Source organism: Alexandromys fortis, unplaced genomic scaffold (genome assembly GCF_014885135.2).
Source record: "Alexandromys fortis isolate MF-2015 unplaced genomic scaffold, M_Fortis_MF-2015_v1.1 scaffold_306, whole genome shotgun sequence".
NCBI classification, from domain to species: Eukaryota; Metazoa; Chordata; class Mammalia; order Rodentia; family Cricetidae; genus Alexandromys; species Alexandromys fortis.
In genome coordinates this window covers 314,179-331,561 of record NW_026068196.1, presented here as the reverse complement: position 1 = coordinate 331,561, position 17,383 = coordinate 314,179, and the positions used below count along the sequence as shown (strand labels likewise).

At 40.3% G+C, this 17,383-nt stretch overlaps 1 protein-coding gene across 4 annotated transcripts in view; it reads left to right on the top strand.

The window, feature by feature from the left end:
- LOC126492996 (cytochrome P450 3A31-like) overlaps positions 1 to 17,383 on the top strand; it is a 287,886-nt gene that overhangs the window by 248,335 nt on the left and 22,168 nt on the right. Inside the window, exons 1-2 of one of the 4 annotated variants that reach the window (XM_050129722.1) lie at positions 13,186 to 13,366; positions 14,810 to 14,903. The exons of 2 other annotated variants lie outside the window; for them this stretch is intronic. In XM_050129722.1, the coding sequence (XP_049985679.1) occupies positions 13,296 to 13,366; positions 14,810 to 14,903 (165 nt within the window). In that variant the 5' untranslated portion in view covers positions 13,186 to 13,295. Of the gene's footprint in view, positions 1 to 13,185; positions 13,367 to 14,803; positions 14,904 to 17,383 lie in introns of those variants that run through there. One more of the 4 variants, XM_050129723.1, reaches the window with a different exon arrangement.

The following is a 17,383-nucleotide window of genomic DNA, read 5'->3' as shown; positions in this document are numbered from 1 at the left end:
TATAGTTTCTGTGTAATTATTTCAGGACTGAGCAGCCAGGAACAAACTAGCAGCCTCCCTACAACATACAATAGCAACAAGCCTTTCAGAGATGTGACAGGAGATGAAGATGATAAAATAGATGGAATCTAATAAAAGAATATTAACATTTCTCTTGGGTTATATTTAAAATCCTTCAAAGACTACATAATTGGACTATGAATAAATTTCTTGAGGAATGTGTCAGTTTAAACTGGATCAGCATCACCAAACATTGAGAGTCAAGCGCAGATCTCAAATTGGCTCAAACAGTGGGTTACTGTGGTAATTAGAAAGGATTGGTATCTTATTTTTTTGATTCAGTGTTTTTCTCACTATGTGTATAATGATTTCCATATTTTTGAAAGAGATATTTATTTATATTTTGAATATCACAAAATTTTACAAAGAAACAATTTGATATACTTTTACTAATAGTCAACATGATAGTTTCTATTTTCATTAAAATTACTGATAGAACTATAGAGAAACAGTTACTACAGTTAGAGTTCAGAATGGAATAGAACTAACTGGAATTGGAATCAGTATAGATGGTCCCAAGATAATCAGAAAACAAATCTCTATATCGATCATTGACTTTATTATTTTCTTTGAATCACACTATGGATGATACTCTATATAGGCCTTGAGCATTATCAATGAATTACTGAATACTCAATCATCAAAGACTATGCATTAAGTCCATTTCAACTGGGTTTCATTGTACAGTATATTAAATTTTCTGGTATTCTGTGACACAGCCCCCTTGAATAATATAACATGAGGGAAATTCATGTGCCAATTATGGGTTTGCCTCTTGATACAAACTTTAAAATGATGGGTTATTTTGGTTGGAGAACTGGTTGACTGCTCAACTTCAGTGGAATCTGCAATAGTTCAACAATCACAATAAGAAGCAATGGGTGACACACCAGCAATTATAGAAGCAAATAGAACAGATACATTAAGGACTATGATGCTTTATACACATAAACAGACTATATATCAGTATTCTATATTCTGAGTTCCTTATCCCTAAATATTCATTGAGACTGGATAGTAAAATCACTTTTCTATCTTCTTAGTAGGAAAGTATTAGTTGGGCACCTGTTGTGTGTACAGAGCCAGGGAAAAAGTTAAGTTGTTTTGTGTTCTTCAGTGACTTAAACTTAAAGTCAAAAGGCCAAGTTAAAACTTTAGATAATATCTTAAGTATATGGAATATGAATTTTGAAGGCAATATAAAGTTAATTTTGCTTTCATTGAAGCATAAGGTAATCCTGAGCATGTATCACAATTTCACCTTATAGAATGACTCAATTATCAAAGTGCCTGGAAACCAGGTTTGCCCATTCAGTTTGATGGTGGACTAGGAGTCCAAGAAAAATCGTCCCTTGTTATCTTAGCTTCTAAGGATAATTTGAAAGGGGACCTTGATGAATTCAACACTTTCTTAATCATTTTCCTCAGTTTCTTCAGTCTTGAGGGGATGAGGAAGCCTACAACATAGCTGTTTGGTCTTAGTACAGGATAGGAAAGAAAATTGTCATTGTGGAAGGGTATCGTGGTTGACTGGAGCTTGTCTGCTGTCCCAGAGCCTTGTTTGCTTCCAAGACAAATTCTCTGTCCATCTATTCATATAAATAAACCCCTGCACACATTTACAGGACAGCTACATTGCAACCGTAGGCCGCTTATATCCTCCTCGGCTCCCATGAAGAAAGACAATGGAATAGGAAAGCACTGCATACTTCAAGCATGTAAGAACTTAATTATCAGGCAGTGATTTACATAGCATCTCCATAGTCTTAGTCACCATTGTCTTCTTATGAGGAGACACCATAACCATGACAGCTCTGATAAAAGAAAGCATTTAACAGGGGACTTGCATACAATTTAAGAAGCTTAGTCCATTTTCATCATGGTGGGGAACATGGCAGGAGGCATGGCAGCTGTAGTGCTGGAAAAGGAGCTGAGAACTACATTTGACCCACAAACGGGGAGACTAGCAGCATTGGACCTAGTGTGGGCTTTGAAATCCTCAAAAGCCATCCTTAGTGATACACATATCCTGTGTCACATCAGGGACTTTCAACTTTGGTTGTAAAGGAGACTGACCTGTATCTTTAAAAGCCACATTCTGGGCAAATCATTTCAACATATCTGATATGACCAGACATCGTGAATGTTTAAGGCTCTTTACCAGTTCTAAAGCACAGCCAGTGATTGGGAGCCTCTGACACCTGGAAACTTCTCTTAAGTCCTAGTGATGCCCACCAGTCACACATCATGATCAGGTCTTTATTATATGCTGTGTGTATAATATCTCTCCATCTCCAGTTAATTTGAACTCAATTTCAAGGAGATTTCATATAGTAATGTCCCACTAATCTGCACTGACTCTAAATTTATTGTTTTTGTTTTATTCAGATATAACTTAGTATGGAGGGGCATTCTTTAAGGAGTTTATTGATTTCTTCCATTTTTTGTCTCTTCCTTGAATTATTTAGGGAATTTATTATTTCATAGTTAAGGACCTCAGACATGTTCATAAAGTAATTGTCAGGATTATTTTCTTGTGCTTCAGCCATGCTGGACTGATCATGTCTTGCTCTCTCAGTATCACTGGGTTCTGGCAGTGCCATATTGCCCTTTTTGTTATTGAATGTTCTTATGCTGACTTTCAAGAGTCTGGATTTGGAATGTTTATAGGTCCGGATATTATGTCTTTTGTTTGTATTTGTAGGATAGGTGTTCAGTTCCTTTATTTCCTGCCTTATTTATTGTATTCTGGCCTAAATGTCCAAGGGTATTAGTATATAGGTGGTCTTCAAGTCCAGTAGAGTGTCTGAGACAGGTTCATGGGAATTTGGATGCCTAGTTCCAAATTGGCCTTATGGGATTATAGTTTCTACTGGAGTTGTGATGAACATCTGGCCTGAAGAGGATGATGAAGTGGGTGTGATTGGTCAGTAGAGTGAGTCCCAGGGGAACAAAATACGGTGTATGGAGGTGTTTGTGGTCTAGTCAGCAGGGAGGTCTCTGACCTGCTTCCTGGCTGCTGGGGACTGCACCAGTGCGTTGGAATTCTACCAGACTTTAGAGCAGGGCCCCAGTTGCCTTCCTCATACTGAGATGAGAGGAATAACTGAAGGGTATGTGCTCTGGGCATCTGGGTATGGAGATTGGGGTGGCTCAACTGGGAGACCAGTCACTCAACTGTTCTTCATAATGATATGGGCTGTTTGTGTGCCTGGGGACTCTGTTGGAGTTTCAGGGAAGGGCTGATAATTGGAAGGAGGATGAAATGGGTGGTGTTGGGTGATAGAATGAGCTGCCATGTGAGTGCTGGGAATTGAACCTGGGTCTTCTGCAAGAGCAGCCAGGGCTTTTAACCACTGAACCATCTCTACAGTCTTAGGCAGGTACAACCATATGATTCAGCTCTGTCTTTGTATTTCCCCCATGTACATTTGTCCATTTCTTAATAAAGACTGGATGTGAGTTCATTTCTGTTTCACTTACTGTTTATTAAAGCTTTCAGGTAAGGGACGTAGCAGACAGCTTGGCTGTTAGTAATGCTCTGATCTAAACTTATAGTTTGTGCATGTGTATTCCTATTTCAGTAATTTCAGCCTTGACTTTTTATTCTCTCATATATTACATCCTGATTGCAATTTATCCTCCCTCCACTCCTTCAAGTCCCTCTTCCAACCATAACAAATATGCAGAGGATGTGGCTCAGACCCATCTAGGTCAATATTTGTCTTTTTGCTTTCTGTGAGCCCTGTGAGCTCTGTTTAATTTACTCTCTAGGCAGAGTCCTTGTGGAGTTGTTGACCGCTCTGGCTCCCATAGTCCACCTTTTCTTTGGGGTTCCTATGGCTGTGCCTAGTGTTTGTCTGTCCCAATTTTGATTCCCTCTTTCTGTCTACTCTTCTTGTTTTTTAAGTAGCATATGCTCTAATTTTTCAAGGACTTCAAGTGTATCATTTGCTTATTAATATGAGCTGTCTTCAGGGTATTAATGTAGGCACTAGGTTTTGCAAACCTTCCTCTTAGGATGACTTCATTGTGTTCCATAGATTTAGAAACATTGTGTTATCATTTCATTCCTTTCTAGGAAATTCAAATTTTCTATTTTGATTTCTTCCTTGGTTCTATTTCCATTCAGCAATGAGCTGTTTAGTTTTCATGAGCTTCTGTGTTTCTCATAGTTTCTGTGGTTATTGATATCCAGTTTTATTCCATGGTGATCATACAGAATGGATATATGTTTAGTTCAGAATTGTTGGCTCTTGCCTGGGCCTGCAGTTTTCTATCTCTTCCTAGATGTTGGCCTTACCCTGAGTCAGTTATAGTCCCCATCATGGTTCCTCAGTTACCATTAGAGATGCTGGGGCCACACCCCCATCTGAAAGCCTTATGGAACATTCCATGCATCTTTGGACCTAAGCAGGACTTAACTTTGGTCTCTGAAATGTTTCTTCAGCAACTTCTGAGATGATTGCTAGGTATGAAATTTCCTGAATACCTGTGGGCCTAAGGATGACATACATTGGTCGTGTCTACCCTCTTCCTCACATTCTCATTTTATATTAAAAAATAAAGCAGGGATGTGGTGCCACAAACTTTTAATCCCAGCATACTGGAGGCAGATTCAGGTGAATTTCTGAGTTCAGTGTCAACCTGGTTTACTGGTCAATATCCAGGACATCCTGGGCTACACAGAGAAACCATGTCTCAAAAACAAAACAAAACAAAAGAAATCAAAATATGGATGAACATTTCACCTGCATCATGTCTGTTTCTAGTACTAACCGATGTCACAAGAAGGCTTGGGTCCCCTGGGGCTGGAGTTACATAAGGTTGTGAGTCAACACTGTGGGTTCTGGGAGCCACAACAGGTGCTCTGTAAGAATTGCTAATGCTCTCAATTGCTGTGCTATCTCTTCAGCTTTGCTCTCTGTTAGGTAATGTGATATTAATCTATAACTTTTGTCCTCTCTGGATTACTAGTTGAACTTATTTCACTAGGTTAAAGTGGCAAGCCAGTTCATCTTCCTCATAGTAAAAAGTAGCATAACCAGAATCATGGATCTAGCTAGCACCTACCATCACAACAGGTGATGGGCCAGGAGATGACACTTTGGAAAAGGAAGGTGTGTACAATATAGCATCCAAGACCACTGAGCTTGAGGACGTTTATATCACCCAAGGGTCTTACCATCAATCATATTCTAGGTAGCCAACTCACTAGCTGTCTATAACACAGATGAAGCTGTCTTCAGAGTCTAGAGAAAGTCCAGAGCCACCTACACCAGAATACCAACCCTGCTTCCTTTGTCTTCCTGTGGCTGTGACATAATACCAGGCAAGGGTTGCTTAAGGAAGAAGGCCTCATTCTAGCTCACACTTCAAAACTGCAGTTATCATGGTGGAGAATTCATCGTGTCAGGAGCATGAGGCAGCACTTCACACTGTATCCAGTGTGAGAGAGAGACAGACAGAGAAAGAGAGACAGAGAGAGACTCGATTCAGGATTCTAGAACATGGGATGTTGTCATCTACAGCTCAGATGGATCTTTGTACATTACTTAGCATTGTCTAGAAACTCTCTCACGGATGTGCTAACTTTGTTTTCATGGTGACTCTAAAGCCCACTGTGTGGGCAATCAAGAAGAACTATCATCACTGTCATGTCTTCCTGTTTCTCTATTAAATAGACAGACAGGGAAGTTGTACCATATTGTAAATGTATTAGTTTTTTAATCCATCCAGAAATCAGAAGAACTCATGCTTATTTAACTTTCTCATACAGCCCAGAACCATTTGCCTAGGGAATGATATTTCCCAAAACTGATTAAATTCTGCTACATTAATTAATAATGAAGACAATCCTCCCAAGAGGTGCTCACAGGATTATGTGATTTTTATTGAGATTCCTTCCACAGGTACTCTAGGCTGTGCCAAATGAAAAGTGAATAATACGTAAGACAGCTATATTATAGTATAATTTTTATCATATTAAAAAAAGGGTGTGGGTGGTGATGTGGCTCAGTGGTAAAGGCAATTGCTGGCAAATCTAAGGACTTGATCTGTCCCCAGGAATCACATTGTGAAGGTAAAAAAAAAAAAAATAAGTCAACATTGTCTCCTGACCCACACATGTACCATGGAATGACCCTCCAATAAACAAGTAAATGTAATTTAAAGAATATCTAAGAAATGATTTCTGTTTGCTGAATTTCTATGGCTGATTATTTCTGTTTGCTAATTATTAAGAGAGACCTTGTCTCAGTTAATGGTCTAGAGCTTTAACTCATGAACCCAATTCATCTTAGGCAAGTGACCTTCTGGATACACTCAGTTCTCCTGCCCCTTGTTGCCTAGATATTACTTGAGTTCAATCAGAACAGGGAGGTAGAGCAAATGTTTATTTTCGTCAGTGACTTTCAAACTTTGCCTCCTGATTACTCTGGCATGACACGATGGACTTGTGAAATGAAGACAAGCTTTGACTGAAAGGTCAACTGAGAGACCTTCTGTTAAAATGATGGTCAGTTTTGAAATAATTTGTGGTGAGAGATGTCTGGAGAAAAAAAGTTGGCTGTCGTTATGATCAACTTGTCAGATAGTGCAGGGGCGTCCATCTTTTTCATATTTTAACACAGCATTTTTGTCTCCAAAATTAATGTCCCAGAACCACAAGCTGACTTACAAATTGAAAAATTGAATTATCTCCCAAAGCTCTAAACTTAAAATGTTTTAAATCATTTCATGATTCTTTTTTGGCCTGAGTTCAGAGTTACCCTTGACTGTGTATCCTGTGGGCTGTGAGTTGACACACCTGTAAGTGGTCACTGCAAAATTGATGTACACTCAGGCAACACTACTTGGACTGTGCAGAAGGAAGTCATGGAGTTGAGATGGGTGGGGGTAATGGGAGGAAATGTAGGGCAGAGACAGAAAGGTGGAAATGATGTGAATACAGTATTCAGTATAAAAGTCATTTTAAAAGTGAAAAAAGGTTTTCTTCATTTATTTAGAGGATATTTTTGTTAATGAAACCTAACAGTTTAATTGTTCATATACAAAATTAGTTATTATCACTATTATAATTTTATATGGAACTGTGAGATGAAATGAATTTTTCATTATTTTAAAGACCCATTTTTAGTGTGTGTCTGTGTGTGTGTGTGTGTGTGGGAGAGAGAGAGAGAGAGACTGAAAGTAGTGCCCACAGAGGCCAATTTGGTTTCCCTGGAACTTGTGTTAAAGCTGGTATGAACCACATTACATGGGTTCTGAGATCCTATTCAGGCCATCTGTATCCCTAACAAGTGCTCTCTGTGCTGAAACATCTCTCCAGTTTCGTGTATTGTTTTCAAACATATTTACTTCATACTTACTTATTTATGTGTGCGTGTATGTGTATGTGGGCTGTGGAATGCAGAAAATATGGGCAAATGATCAGGAGCTACAAATGAAAACATAAACAGCAGAATACAAGAGATCTCAGGTGTTGAAGGACACAGCCTGTCTGTCAGTCTGAAAACTGAAAAACAAGTTGTTGCATAATTAAAGGTACACTGAGAGGGAAGGCAAAGCCTACCAATGCAAGCATTAAATCCTAAATCTTTTTTATTGCTTTATAAATAATACCATTCAAAATTCCCACCTTCTCCCCTCCTCCCATTTCCCTCCCACTCCCCCACTGATCCGTCCTAAGAGAATGCAGGATACCCTGCCCAGTGGTAAGTCCAAGGCCCTCCTGCCTCCGTCCAGGCCTAGGAAAGTGTGCATCCAAACAGACTTAGATTCCAAAAAGCCAGCACATGCAGTAGAATCAAATCACAGTGCCATTATCATTGTCAGTCACATTCAGAGAGTCCTGTTTGATCACATGCTCGTTCAGTCCCAGTCCAGCTGGCCTTTGTGAGCTCACATTAGTCCCACCGTCTCAGAAGGTGGACCAAGCCCTCACGGTCCTGACTTCCTTACTCATCATCTCCTTCCTTCTGCTCTTCAACTGGAACTTGGGAGCTCAGTCCAGTTCTCCGATGTGGGTCTCTATCTCTATCTCCTGTCGCTGGACGAGGGTTCTATGGTGATATTCAAGATATTCATCAGTGTGGCTATGGGACAAGGCAAGTTCAGGCACCCTCTCCTCAAGGACCTAGCTGGGGACATCCCAGTGGACACCTGGGAACCCCTCTAGAGCCAATCCTCTTTCCAAACTTAAAATGGCTCCCTTAATTAATATATCTTCTTCCCTGCTCCCATATCCACCCTTCCTCCATCTCAACCATCCCACTTCCCCAAGCTCTCTCCAGTCCTCCCCTTATCCCTTCTCTCTCCACCTCTCCACTTTCCCCCACCCTACCCCCCAGCCCCATGCTCCCAACTTTTGCCCGGTGATTTTGTCTGCTTCCAATTTTCAGGAGTATCTATATATGTTTTTCTTTGGGTTCACCTTATTATTTAGCTTCTCTAGAAATGGGAACTCTAGGCTCAATGTCCTTTGCTTATGGCTAGAATCCACTAATGAGTTAGTACATACCATATTCGTATTTTTGGGTCTGGGTTATCTCACTCAGGAGAGTGCTTTATATTTTTATCCATTTGCATGCAAAATTCAAGATGTCATTGTTTTTTTACCGCTGAGTAGTGTAGATGTGTATATGTGCCACACCTTCTTTATCCATTCTTCCATTAAGGGGCATCTAGGTTGTTTCTAGGTTCTGGCTATTACAAATAGTGCTGCTATGAACATAGTTGAACAAATGGTTTTGTAGTATGACTGGGCATCTCTTGGGTATATTCCCAAGAGTGGTATTAAATCCTAAATCTTCAAGAATGATATTCTGTGCACACTGCAGCAGGGTCACAAGGCCTTGACAGCTCTGCTTTAGTGACATTGCTTGTGAGAGGCTGTATGGTTGCCTACGCGATTGAGGTGACTTCCTACACTAACAACAGTTTTCCTATGTAGGTTTGCCACAGTACAGGTTGCTCGCCCTTGTCTTTTTGTACTCTCAGCTTCATTTGTATACTATTACCAGGCATCACCCATTTGGGGCCTTCTTTAGGGGCTCTAATACTGCAGCAGACATTTGTCTGACCTGCCAAGATGTCCTTGGAAATGTCAGTGGAAGCCCCATGACTCCATCACTCATGCATTCTGGGGATCTGAAAGACCAAACACCATGTAGATACCTCTAACTGCCATCCACACAAACTATGCTTAAGCCAATATGAACCATGGCTTGAGCCATGATCACCTGGGCAACAGGGAGATCAATCTCAAGATGTTCCTGGGGTAAAACTGGGGGCAGAGCTCAGGGATACTCAGGGTTGGCTACCTGATATACTTAGGCTGTATATCTTTCAAAGCTTCACTATCGCTTATTATCATGAGATTTAGTATCAAAATTTTAATATACCAGCTCTCATAGGACAAAGTACAACTAAATCGCAACATTTTAAATTTCAGTAGTGTATGATCTTATTTATTTATTTGTTTGTTTGTTTCAATCATCTATAAATGTCTATTTATGTATAGTTCTTTTTATGTAATTTTGTTATTTTAATATTTCAAAATTAAATTTATTCGATTATTTTATTTTCCAACAACAGTTTCCACTTACTCCTCTCTTTCCACTCCCTTCCACCACCTCCCTTATGTCCCCTTCAGCCAATCTACTCTTTCTCTGTTTCTATTCAGAAAAAGCAGGCTTCCCATGGATGTCAAGAAAGCATGGCACATCAAGTTGAGATGGATCTAAGTTCCTGCCCTCACATTATGGCTTGATAGGAAACCCATTATGAGGAATCAGTTCCCAAAAGCCTGCCAAAGCTTAAGGGACAGGCTTCTCTCCTACTGCTAGGAGTCCTACAAGTAGGCCAAGATACACAACTGTCACACATATGTAGAGGGCCTGGTTCAATCCCATGTGGGCTCCTTCGCTCTTGGTCCAGTGTCTGTGAGCTTCTATGAGTCCCAGTAGCTGTTTCTGTTGGTTCCCTTGTGATAACCTTGACCACATGTCTCCTACAATCATTCCTCTCTCTCTTCAGCAGTATCCCCAAAACTAGGCCCAGTACTTGGTTGTGGATCTCTGCATCTGATTCCATCAGTTACTGGAGGAAATATTTTTGATGACCATTGATGTAGTCACCAGTCTGACTGCAAGAGATAACCAATTTAGGCTACTTATCCTCAATTGCTAGGAGTCTTAGCCGAGATCATCCTTGTAGGTTTGTGGCAGTTTCCTTCGCCCCAGCTTTCTACCTGACATGGGGATATTGTCTCTCCACCCCCATCAAGACATCTCTTTCTTTACCCTCTCCCTTTGTTTTCCTCCCAATGTAATCCCTCATTTTCCCATTCCCACCTGCCTGCTATTTACCAAGGGGATCTCTTCTAGTTCCCCTTCCTAGGAAAATCCATCTATTCCTCTTTGGGTTGCCCTTTTTACCTAGCCTGTCCAGGGTTTGGGGTTGTTTTACTTTATAGCTAATAACCACTTATGAATGAGTACATGTAAAGTTTATCTTTCTGGGTCTGAGTACCTCACTCGGGATGATTTTATTTTCTAGTTCCATCTATTTGCCTTCAGATTTCCTTATGATACTCTTTTTAATAGCCAAATAATGCTCCAGTGTGTAAATGTGCCATATTTTCTTTATCCACTCTTTGGTTGGAGACATCTGGGTTGATTCCAGGTCCTGGCTATTATGAATAATGTTGCAATGAACATAGTTGACCAAGTGTCCTTGTTCTATGGTTGAACATCCTTTGGGTATATGGCCAAGATTGGTATAGTTGGGTTGTGAGGTAGATTGATTCTCAATTTTCTGAGCATTCCATATTGGCTTCCAAAGTGGCTGTGCAAGATTGCACTCTCACCAGCAGTGGAGGAGTGTTCCTCTTGGTCCACATCATTTCCAGCATGAGCTGTTACTTGTATTTCTTAACTTAGCCATTCTGAAGGAGGTAAGATGAAATCTCAGAATCATTTTTATTTTCATTTCCCTCATAGCTAATGATGTTGAACACTTCTTGGTCTTTATTTTCAAAGATTTATTTCTTTATCATGCATACAATGTACCTCCTGCGTGTACACCTCCATGCCAGAAGAGGGCACCAGATCTCATGACAGATGGTTATGAGCCACTACATGGTTGCTGGGAATTGAACTCAGGTCCTCTAGAGGAGCTGCCAGTGCTCTTAGGCTCTGAGCCACCTATCCAGCCCAATTCTTGGTCTTTTGATAATTTGACATTCTTTTGTTGAGAATTCTCTTTTTAGATCGGTACCCCATTTCTAAAATTGGATTATTTGGGTTTTTTGATGTCTAGTTTTTTGAGTTCTTTATATATTTTGGAGATCAGCTCTCTTTTAGATGTGGGGTTGGTAAAGATCTTTGCCCATTTTGTAGGCTGCCATTTTGTCTTATTGACAGTGTCCTTAGCCTTACAGAGCTTTTAAGTTTCAGGAGATCCCACTTATTAATGTGTAAAGCATCTCGTCCCCTGGAACATATGAGACCCAGTCACTTCTTCCAACTAAATTTGAAAGGTCTGAATGACCTCTATACAACACTCTATTACATAGTGGTGCGGACTGCCAAGAATATCCTCACAATCTTATAAGTTGGGTGTATAGGTGCCACAGACCATCCCTCTGTGAGACTGCTATCCACGGGAGGACAGGGTTGAAGGATAGGATAGCCAGGATACGACGCAAGGGAATGACAGACAGACACACTGGTAGTGAAAATCTGCTGCAATTTTACTTCTGCAAAGCTTCAGTTTTTGTACAAAACAGATCAAAGAACTTGGCAGGCTCATTACATCACCCCACTCAGGGTTCCAGACATAAATCAAGGCTAAGCATAATCAAAATAGAGCTCCTTCTACATGCTCCTCTCTACGTGCTCAAGATGTTGGCAAGGACTTTTAGTTTTGTTTTGTCTCGCACCATTAACCACATTCTACCGTGGGGGACTAGTTCTCAGGGTCCTGGGTCTAGCTTTTATCTATATAGTCTTTTATTCTTTGCTCCATATTCCCTAATAGTTTTCTCGTTTCCTCACGATAGTTCCTATACCAATATATTAAAGCTGGTCTCATGTTTTCAATAATTTCCTTTCTTTCCTTCTTACTATAAAGACACCAGGGCTTCTGGGATCTAGCTAATTTTTCCATAAAGGAGAATTTTCTCTAACTCTCCTTTTCTCTCTAAATCTGATTCACTATGATGATTCCCTCGTAACATTTCAACTTTAGCCGTTTCTGTTTCATAAATAATAAAGTTTCCCAGGCTCATGTGGCGTGGGGCATACTTCATTTCCTCAAGGACTGCTTTAATGAACGGTGGAGCCGAGCCAAGGACGTACTTTGATCTCTTGGTCAGCTGCAAACAGGAAAATTAAGAAATACAGAGAAAGATCATACAGGGTGTCAGGAGGGCTCGCTCTCAGGGCCATCTCCAGATACGAGATTTGCCTACGGCATCAGGTCCTATCTCGACCTCTGATTGCCAGGGGACCACCTGGGGCTTCGCTCCAGGAAGCTCTAACCCCAATCCTTCAGCAGGCAAAAGCCAGCGCAGAGGCATTTTGTCACTACACGGCAGTCACTGCTGTGGACGTGGCATATAGGAAGACACTTTGTGACGGGCTAGAGGGAAGAAGATGCATTGTGAGAGTCATACCTTTGGTGAAGTGACTATTTGTTAGAGAATGAGGTAAGGACAGATTCTAACAGGTTGCTATTGTTTTGCTGAGCTGACTTGTCAAAAATGACAAAATATCTTCTAGAGAGGGACAAAGACATTCTGTAAAGATCTCCATGCAGATGGCAAAATGTTGGTTTTATTTCTTGTATTTTTGAATGAAGAAAGTCTTGGTGAGAGGGCATTTCATGTCAACTATTTTGTTTAATTTTTGGTGAAAAGTAAGAACCTTTGATCTTCCTAAAATGACAACATCGTTTATTGATTCTTCCCAGGATGTTAACTCACAGAACATCAAAATAGGAAGTACAGGTACTTTATAATTTGTCAAGGCTAAGAGAATACCAAATTCCAGGTGATGCAGATGTGAGCCATCTACTGGCTGGAGCCCTGGCCCCACCCATCCTTCTAGGGTATAAATACCACAGGCTGGGAACTCTTCAGCACAACAGAACAGAAGGGAAGCCCTGCAAAGTGTAGCACACACAACTGCAGGCAGAACACAGAGCGGTACATTGCTGATAGACAAGTAACGATGGACCTGACTTCAGCTCTCTCACTGGAAACCTGGGTGCTCCTGGCAATCAGTTTGATACTCTTATATCTGTGAGTAACCAACAAAGTCCCTCTCCCACTGCGTCTTTGGTATGGGGTTATATTCAGACATGCATTCTGTATACAACATTTTTGCCTCAATGTATGCCCGCACGCCAGAGGAGGGCGCTAGATCTCAGTACAGATGGTTGTGAGCCACCATGTGGTTGCTGGGAATTGAACTCANCTCTCTCACTGCATCTTTGGTATGGGGTTATATTCAGACATGCATTCTGGTATTGGCTAGAAGGTCAAAACTGACATAGGAATCAGGGCTAGGAGAGATGGCTCAGTGGTTAAGAACACAGACTGCTCTTCTAGAGGACCTATTTTTGTATCCTGTGTTCCACATGTGGCTCACAATCATCTACAACTACAGTTTCAAGGGGATCTCATGCCCTCCACAGGTACTGGAACACAATATTTAAAAGTAATAGCAGAAGTTGAAATTAACTCTTGTAAAAACACTTTGAATTTACATGTTCTTATTTATTGGGGCTAGGGTCAGATGTGAGAGTGTGTGTTGGGGGGTCAGAAGACAATTTTGGGACATCACTTCTTTCCTATCATGCAGGTGAAACTCAGATTATGAACACTGGTATCCAGTGCCTTTATGGTGCAGGCAGCTTGAAGGACAGAAATGAAGTGACAACTGAGTTCATTGCGTATTTTTATTTTTGGTGGAATAATAGTCATATAAGAGCCTATATGTGCTAGGCAAGCACTGTACTACAGAGCTGTATTCCTAGTGATACTACCTCTTAAAGTTAATATTGACATTATACAGATCTGCTAGAGATACCCTCACACACTGCCAACTCCATCTTGTTGAGGTTTGGAGGTTTAGTGATAATATTTACTTTTTGTACGATCTGATTTGTTGCAAGAAGTCACTTGGTTCCCAGCTGCTCAGCCCCAAAATATTCACACAGAAACTGTATTAATTAAATCACTATTTGGCCCATTAGCTCTAACTTCTTATTGGCTACCTCTTACTTCTTAGTTTAACTCATTTCTAGTAATCTATATATCACAACAAAGCTGTGGCATACCAGCTAAATTTCCCAGTGTCTGTCTCCAGAGGCTCCATGGCTTCTCCTGACTCTGCCCTTCTTTCTCCCGGCATTTGGTTTAGTCTTCCCCTTCTACCTAAGTTCTAGCCTATTAGGTCAAGGCAGTTTCTTTATTCATTAACCAATAAAAGCAACACATAGACAGAATGACCACTCACACCACTGATTGACTTTCAGGTTCTTCTTACATCCACCAGAACTCAGTAGAAACAGACACAAACCATGAGCTGAAATGCACACTCGACCCCTCTCCCTTTTCGTAAGCTCTCTGGGAACTGGAGAGGCAGCTAAGTTGTTGGTTTGTTTCATGTTTTGGTTTTGGTCATGTTTATCTCTTCTCTTCTGTATGTGTGGTGACAAGTCTTTCTGTTTTACTTTATAGATTTGGGACTAAAATACATGACATTTTTAAGAAACGGGGAATTCCTGGACCCAAACCTCTACCAATTTTAGGGACTCTGCTGAATTATTATAATGTAAGTGTTGATTCCTGTTAGTCAATAATGGTTAGTTCTATTAAATGCCCTTGGAAGGAAACTCTGAGATTCCATGTTTTCATACTATGTATTCTGATGAGGCTATATAATGTCCAGTGATTTATCAGGGATCTATTGCCAACTTAAAGCTATAAAATATTGTGTGTGTGTGTTGAAGTGTGTATTTATGTATTTGCATGTACGAGTGCCTGAGCATGCAGGTATATGTACATGGATATGCATCAGCATGTAGAAGCCAGGTGTTGGTATTTTCGATCTTCTTTCCTACTTTGAGGCAGGGTCTCTCACTTGAACTTAGCTCTCTCTGAATTGACTAGTTTAGCTGGCCAGTTCACTTCAGGGATCCCTTGACTCTGCTTCTTACAAGTAGGGATACTGGAGTATGTAGGAGGAGGCTGCTACTTAGTTCCTGGCACCTGGCAAGCTTAGGCCCGAAATAATCACACAGAAACTGTATTAATTAAATCACTGCTTTGACTATTAGTTCTAGCTTTTTTTTGACTAACTTTTATATTAATTTAAATCATATCTATTAGTCTGTGCATCACTACGAGGTCATGGCCTACTAGCAAAGTTTCAGCATGTCTGTCTCTCGTGGCTCCATCGTTTCTCTCTAACTCTGTCCTTCTTCCCAACATTCCATTTAGTCTTCCCCATCTACCTAAGTTCTGCCCTATCAACAGGCCAAGGCAGTTTCTTTAATCATTAATGGTAACCACAGCATACAGAGGGAAATCCCCCATCAGGAGTTCTTTAACCTCTGACTGCTATTTACACAGATACTGGGGATCCAAACTCTGTTTTTTATGGTGTGTTCTTCCCATTTAACCATATCCACAGCTACCATAATCAATCCCCCCATGTTTATTAATTTTGGAGTGAGTGTGTATGCGCCACATGCATTTGTAGGCTGAAGGACAATTTGTGAGAGTTAGTTTTCTCTTTCCACCATATGATTCCTAGGGATGAAACTCAAGTTGTTAGAGATGGTGACAAGTATGTTTTCATTTGGTACCATCTCACTGGCTCTGTTGTCAGTTTATTGAGCCTCAAGTTTGCATTAGGTAAAATGCACTGATCTCCAGCCCATTTAATCTTGATATTCAGGACATGTTGCTTAGACTTTGTGAACAAAAGAAAGTTTGTTTCTTACCCAGTGAAGATTCCAGGAAGGCACTTCTGTACTTATTTGAAGAAAATTTTGAGGGAGTTTTAAGCTTCTAGGACATCAATTCGTATTCACTAGATTAAAATTCTCCTTTTTGTATCTGGTTCATGAGCAACATTTTCTCCTTTTGCTGAATATTTCTGAAGAATCAGCATAACACAGACCCACATATACATCTTTGGGGGACTTTTCATATACTTGAGTTCTTTGCATAATTATTATACCTTGAAGGTGTAGATCTAACCTCACCATGGTAAGATCTTCGTGGCATGGTGGAGTTTCTTGAGAGTTAGCATTTTGCTTTTGTCTCTAGTTATAGGAACTTGTGTTCAGATTAGTAATTGTTTCTTTTAGAAATATTTTATTTGTATCTGTGAGTGAATTTGTGTACATAAGTGAAGTATGTGCAGAGGCTTAAATAGGACACTGGATTTGTTGGAACCAGAGTTACAGATGGTTACAAGTTGTTGGGTGTGGGATTTGGGTTCAGAAATTGGACCCTTGGGAAGAGCAACAACTGCTCTTAACTTAGGAGTCACATCTCCAGCCCTACTGACAGATTTTCTATTCTGTTTTGTTTGTGTGGTGCTAAAAATGGGATCCAGGACTTTAGACATGACAGGCAAGTGCTCTAACACTGAAATGTACCTACAGCTTCTTCAGCAGCCTGTACATGCGTGTGAGCAGCCAGTTTGAAAACATTAAAACAGGATGATGGCTGTCAGTCACCTCACACACTGCACTACACAATGTGCTTTGTATTTTTCATTTAAATATATTAAAGGCAAAACCACTGGGTAAAGAATGGTTTAACAAAATAGAAACTTCAGTAATAAGCATGCCGTTTGCCACATTTAAGTCTTGTTGGATCATTTGTAATTAACCTGATTTGATACCTAACCAAAGGTCAATCCACAGCAGACCTTCCCAAGCTCACATGGGGAGGGCAAGTGGCAAAGCTTACTCTGCCATCTGCTCAGTTTTTTCTTCCCAGATTTTCTATGCTTAACTACCATGTTCTTTAAAACAATTTATTATTATTGTTGTTATTATTAAAATCATAACCATCATCATCATTAGGTGTGTGTGTTGTGTATTTGGTGCTGTGCACATGTGTATGTCTATGATTGTGCATGCAGAGGCCACAGGAAGGGGTCATATGTCCTGCCCTATTACTCTGCCTTTTCCCACTGAGCCATCTTTCTTCAATTGTACTACATGTAATTGAAGAACTTTTCTCTGTCAGAAATGGTAAATCTCATTTCACAGAATTTGAGGGCTTACTTCCCTG